Source organism: Momordica charantia (assembly GCF_013281855.1).
Source record: "Momordica charantia cultivar OHB3-1 chromosome 4 unlocalized genomic scaffold, Mcharantia_2.0 BLBB01000004.1, whole genome shotgun sequence".
Taxonomy (NCBI): Eukaryota; Viridiplantae; Streptophyta; class Magnoliopsida; order Cucurbitales; family Cucurbitaceae; genus Momordica; species Momordica charantia.
This window is the reverse complement of record NW_028275162.1, coordinates 23,046,522-23,052,655: the sequence shown is the minus strand read 5'-3', so window position 1 is coordinate 23,052,655 and position 6,134 is coordinate 23,046,522. Positions and strand designations below refer to the sequence as shown.

The following is a 6,134-nucleotide window of genomic DNA, read 5'->3' as shown; positions in this document are numbered from 1 at the left end:
CAACAGTTAAAATGAAAATGAAACAGCCATAATAAACATGATGGTTGATTTAATTGAAGATAGAGAATTCACATAGATTAATGTTCTTGTTTAGTACAATAACACCATCCAGGACCAGGAGCTTTTCATTTGTGAGAAGTCCAAACTCAGTTCCTCTTTTTCTTGTTCTTTTGTTTCTCATTCTTCAATGCTTTCTGCTGTTTCATTTTCTTCTCTTCTTCGCTTCTCAGTCGTTCTTCCTTTTCCTTCTTCTCCTCGGCCTTGCTTTGTTTTTCCTTTTCTCTCTTCTCTTCTTCCTTCCTCTGTTTTTCCTTTTCCTTCTTCACCTTGGCTTTCCTGTCTTCTTCCTTCCTCTGTTTTTCCTTTTCTTTTGCTCTCTTTTTGCTCTCTACCTCCATTTCCTCTTTTGTAAGCTGTCTTCTAACGCTGAAACACATTGCTTTTGAAAAGATTCAAATATCTGAAGAATTCACCTGAGAAGGAATTGTGTAGTTTCAACTTTCAAGCATCAAAAAATGCTTCCCTAAATACTCATTGCCGCTCAAGCCTGCAAGGTGTCTCAATAGCCTCATTTTTATGGCTTTCAGCATCTGGATCAAAAAGCCGGCCAGTAACACTAACAGACAACCAAAATATTTATTATTCCTAAGAGAATTTTACAAAGAATTTTGTATTGTCTTTACCTGTTCCCTGCAAGAGTGCAAGGCAATTCAAGATTAAGCTTTGAAACGTTCTTAACATGGATGAGACAAGGGCTTATCCATTATCACCAGAGAAGAATACTATCATGGGGTCATTTAATAATAACAGATTAGATTCTTAATTCAAGAGCAGCAGCTAACAGAGTAACTGCTTCTGCATGCCGCCCCCCCTGCTCTTCAACAGTGTTGCACTCTTTTGGTACGCTATGCATTTTTGATTTAGGAAGAATGATAAGTCGATAGCTTGAAGAGTGCCTGCCTATTAGTTGATCCGAAAGCCTCTTTTTCAAGTAACAGTAGCAGATATTATGTTACCGAGCAATTGGCAAGCCTCTAGCAGAATGAGAACTACGGAGCGAGATAAATGAAAGCCTATGTTTTACAGCCTTTGACAGAGTTCAAACTATGCAGTTAACAGAAACAAAATCGCAGTTGAAGAAGATGAGGCTCCGTATCATTCAAGCTATCTCATATACCGGGTATGGCGTATCCAATAAGTAAATTAGAAATAAATAATAGGAATAGAGATTTGATAACCACTCCGATCGGAGGTCGAAAAGAAAAAGCCTCCAGATAAATGTTGAAAGTGACCAAAATGGAACGATTCATGAAAATGACTAGAGATGTCAAGAGAAAATTCAAATCGAATTAATTTAAATATAATCACTGGCATTATATACATTGGTACTATCTACTTACCAATACAGAACTTGCCAAAAATATTGGACAAAACCTCTTCAGAGATATCGTCACCACTTATTTGCCCAAGAGCTAAAGCAGCACCTCTCAAATCCACTGTCCAAAAATCAAGAGGCAACTCCTCTTCAATGGAAGATTTTAGTCTTGCAAGCGCCTCCTTGGTTCGAAGAAGCTGCTCACATTGTCTCTGATTGTAACCAGAACAGCACTAAACCATAAGTTCTATTGCTCATTAATACATCAATTTATTAAGACAAGGAATACTGTAATTTTTAGTTTTAGGCAGTCTGCAACTGGGTTCTTATCTGGAGATGGGTAGGGTGGAATAGGTTACCTGGTTTACTGTCCATCTACGTCCACTTGCAAGAGTTTTGTCGAGACCCACCAGCTCGGATATTGCCATCTCCAGATTCTCTATTCCTTGTCCGGTGACAGCGCATGTATAAACTTGTTTATTGAAAGAATCATAGTTCATACCAAGATCATCCATGTTTGGAGATGGAACACAGTCTATCTTGTTTATTACCAGAAGTATAGGAGTGGCTGATCCATTTGATTTCTGTATTTTTCAAGAATTTAAAAGGACAAAAAAAAAAACATAAACACCAACTTCCAAATTTCTTTAAAGTGGTGGAGTTCTGATATTGACCATTAACTCAATAAAGCAGAGTTCATTGGAGGAAAGGGTGGTGGAATTTTGTTGTTTAACCTTTTTTGACTGTATCCTATCAAGAAGTATGGTATCTTCTGTAGTCCATCCGTCTAGGGCGCTTATAGTCATAATAATGACATCAGCCCCAAGAGCAGCAGCTTCAGATCTCTCTACGCCTGTAAATAGACCACAGGACAAGTTACAACTACACAAACTAAATGCAAATCAACTTGGCTTAAAGCGACTAATTGAGCATCATGAGAATACCCTGTAGCGCATCATAAGTTAACAATCAAAAAGTTATGAACTGCAAGTTTACACTCAAGTGGTCTGTGTAATTTGCAATTGCCATACACTGTTTTGGAAAATAATCATATATTTATATGGCATGACACTAAATGCAATGTCCAAACCCTTGAAATGCTGAATGAAGACATTAAAAATTCATAAATCATACCAATCTTTTCCACAATGTCATCTGTTTCCCTAATTCCAGCTGTATCCAGAAGAGTCACAGGGATACCACAAACTGTGACATTCGCCTCAATTACGTCCCTGGTAGTTCCAGCAATTTCTGTAACTATCGCCCTCTCGCTCTGCACGCTAAAAAATAAATGTGACAATAGAATGACGTGATTAAGAGTTCAAGAAAAAAGTAGCTAAAGAAAACCACCTATATCTAACAGGAAACTTCATTATGAGATTACAAATATTTTGGCATGCTTTAACATGAACACAAGTTTACAATGTCTCTTTCCATAAGTAACACACAAAACTTTCATAGCATAAATGAAATTACAAAGGAGGGAAATCACCCTCACAAATGCCAAAGTGTTACAGGAAGAAACTCCTCTGGGCCAGCGTAGTAGATAATGAGTAGCAAAAGAATTAGAAAAAACACTCCAAGACAAGGCCACGAAAACAATCACATTCTGAACATCCTGAGAAGCTCTTTCCTGTACACTCCATTTAAGATTCTCTATTTCTCTCTAACCACACTTTCTCATAAAAGAGACTTAATAGCATCAAGCCAAAGAACCCTAACCTTGCTTCTTAAACATGTGGTCACAAAACAGCTACAATGGAACTTTCTGAAATTCTTGTGGGAAGCACTAAGAAGTGGCTAAAAATGTGTCCCAATTATCCATCCAGCAAGGCCAAAGCAATGTCTCTAGAGCTCAAGATGGACTTCACAAACAACCTATCAACCAAACTCATTTTCATAGTCCTGCTCTTCCAAAATGTGTCTTCGGCAAGGCTTATTTCAGAGCTAGCCCCTAAATGTCATGTTCAAGCTAAAAACATACGTTAGACACTAGGAGTCCCTGTAGATGTTCTAGTACTTAACCATGGAGGGAAGGGTCGCACAACAGGCTTCCATCTTTTTCCCTAATAAGCATTCTCTTCTTAGATTTTCTCATCAACATAGGCACACTGAACAGATTATTGGCAAAAGGCACTTGGCAAGTTTGATATCCAATATAGCATCTGGCAGATTATCCACTCCTTGACCAACTTGTTTTAGACGAACAATCCCTGCTCTCCTCCACCTTCCCAGAAATCTGCACAAAAGGACAGACTATCTTCCCTATTTTTGCGACGAATTTGACGGAAGAGGTAAGCGTCACAACACAATGTTCCTGTTCCTAGAAAAGTTGAAGTAGAGCCCCTTCGGCCCTTCCTCATTTGGGTTACTACCAAATCCTCCTTGTTCTCCTAAACCTATTTTCCTTCTGTATCAATCCTTTCCATGTGCAGGCTAGAAAAGTTGAAGGGTGAGCACTCTCCTTGAATATAAGTTCAGGAAGAATCTTCAGATTTTTCACCAAAATTTTCAGAAAGACCATTACTAGTGTGAAGCATCATGCATTTTGTTAGAAGGTCTTCAGATTTAACCTTTACTCCTGAAAGTTGTAATACATTATCAAGATTTTGAATCTCAGATTTCAATTCACATTTCACTAAATCTGAAAAGTCGAGCAAGAATATCCCTCTCTCTTATGGGACAAAGCACTAGACGATATCAAGAGTAAGTGGAAATCTGACTATTCAATGGAAATAACAAGGAACAAGCAAAAAGTGACGTGCAGATTATCAGATAACGGGTCAGACTCACAGATAGAACAAATTTTCTACAGGAGATCATGTTGGAAGGAAAAAAGAGAACATCGTGTAGCTTACTCTGCTCCATGCATTGAGAAGGCTTGACTTCCCAACATTAGGGCGGCCAACAATTGCTATCTGCAAGTTTTAAGGAGATTGCTGAAGGAATTAACAAATCTATACATCTACTTTACACAGGAACAGACTATTAGACGACTCGTAAAATTTACCTGTATTCCAGACTGAAGAAGCTTGTCATAATTGGCCGTCTCAAGAGCAGTCTCTACATCTTGTGACATGGCATGTACTTTATCCATTACAAGTTCCAAGTCTAATGGTGGCATCTCATCATCAAAGTCTAGACGGGCCTCGATTTCAGTGAGTAATTCAATGCATTGTGTTCTTAGCAATTTGACTAAGGAAGAGAAGCCTCCCTGTCAATCAAAAAACTATATACTTCCGTTATGAAACGGTCATTGATGATTTCCAAATTAAGTTGCAGTAACCCGGTAACTGAAAATAGATGGTCACACCAGTTCAGACAACATTATCAGTTAAATAAGAGCCCCGACCTGAATTCCAGCCAACGCAGCATGTGCAGCAGCCGTAGACTTGGCTGAAATTAGTTTCCCAACATTTTCTGCTTGGGAAAGGTCTAAGCGGCCATTTAAGAAGGCACGAAGAGTAAATTCACCTAAAAACGGGAATATAAATATGTAAATATAAAAGTTTCTGTCTTCCCGGGTAATCGATTGGCACAAGTGTGGATTTGATAAGGGTGAGATAATAAAGCATAAACTTTTTTCTTGAACCAATTTTCCAAATTTTCTTTCATGCTTTAGCACTGCATTATTTACATGCGTGCAAGTGCATACTTCAGTTGGTATAGACAGATGTGAAGACAATTGTGTACAGACCAACAGCAGGCAGTTGTCTCGTGGGTGAGATAGAGTCAAATTGTGCACAAGTAGGCTCGAACACCATACATAAAACAAGGTGTTTAGACTATGAATTTAATGACAAAGCAATTCAAGTTCAGTAAACAAACCTGGTTCTGCAAGCCGGGCTCCAGCTTCTAAACAAGCCTTTAGCACACGTCGGAGACATACTTCACTCCCGTGACACTGAAGCTCAACCACATCTTCACGAGTATAAGATCTTGGGGCCAGCATCGGCACCGCCAAAACCTTCACAAAAGAGTACAACCATGGCTTAAATTAATCCAAGGCTTAAATTAATCCAATGGAAGTTTCATCTCAGACTTAAGAATTCATCAAACCATGGCAAAGGAAACGTTACCGTACTTCGTCAATTACATCGCCCTGTTGGTCCAAAACCGCACCGTACTCCACGACATGGCTAGTTGGTCTCCATGAATGCGGACTCAAATTCTTCGTCTTCTTTCTCGCGGCGGGGCGAAATAAACTCCCAACTATAGTCACAGCACGAGGACCCGATAATCGCACAATCCCCACCGCAGCAGGGGAACCCCCCATGGACGTCACGATGGCCGCAATTGTGCTCGAATTCTCAATTTGTTCGGCACGAGAATTCTCCAGGCGCTCATCTCGAGTCAAAACCAAGGCATTATCTGCACTCAGAAAAAGAAACAAGAATGAGGAAATGGCAAAACCCAGTGAATTTGAAATGATGAAGTAGAGAAATTGATAGGGGAATGACGTTTTGGAGTAGCGTGGGACTTTGTAAGAGATTTTGGAAGAACAGGGTTGGAGGATTTGGGTATGTGGGAGAGAGAGCATGGTGTGGAAACAGGGGCATGGAGGTGGGTTAAGAGAAAAGCCATGGAGGGTGAAGTTCTGTAAAAATGGGTGATGAAATGGCGGAATCCTGGAAGCAGAGCCATGCCTGTGGCTCTGGTTCGAAACTAGGCCAATACAGTACTATACTCCCGCCCGGAAACTATAGAGCCCGAGCATTGTCCGGTTTTGTGGATTTTGAAAAAAATAAAAAATATAAAA

General features: G+C 39.6%; 1 protein-coding gene across 2 annotated transcripts; it reads right to left on the bottom strand.

The window, feature by feature from the left end:
* Positions 1-29: 29 nt before the first annotated feature.
* Positions 30-6,086, bottom strand: LOC111011948 (tRNA modification GTPase). Of its 2 annotated transcripts, XM_088123124.1 has the most exons (11): positions 5,836-6,086; positions 5,460-5,746; positions 5,204-5,342; positions 4,728-4,849; positions 4,386-4,589; positions 4,234-4,293; positions 2,510-2,648; positions 2,110-2,228; positions 1,735-1,959; positions 1,401-1,587; positions 30-473 (listed from the first exon to the last, which is right to left on the bottom strand). In XM_088123124.1, exons 1-11 carry the CDS (start codon positions 6,017-6,019, stop codon positions 421-423), a joined length of 1,719 nt encoding a protein of 572 aa, XP_087979250.1. In that variant the 5' UTR covers positions 6,020-6,086; the 3' UTR covers positions 30-420. The 2 variants fall into 2 exon arrangements, with proteins under 2 accessions (XP_087979250.1, XP_022141643.1); XM_022285951.2 differs by lacking the exon at positions 30-473 and having other exon boundaries at positions 1,328-1,587; positions 5,836-6,085.
* Between the last annotated feature and the right edge of the window lie 48 nt (positions 6,087-6,134).

Coding starts and splice junctions, on each gene's coding strand:
- LOC111011948 (XM_088123124.1), bottom strand. CDS start 6,019: ATGGCTCTGCTTCCAGGATTCCGCCATTTCATCACCCATTTTTACAGA. Junction 4,590..4,727: donor CTGCGTTGGCTGGAATTCAG/GTCGGGGCTCTT, acceptor TTTGATTGACAG/GGAGGCTTCTCTTCCTTAGT. Junction 2,649..4,233: donor TTCTCAATGCATGGAGCAGA/GTAAGCTACACG, acceptor TTTAGCGTGCAG/AGCGAGAGGGCGATAGTTAC.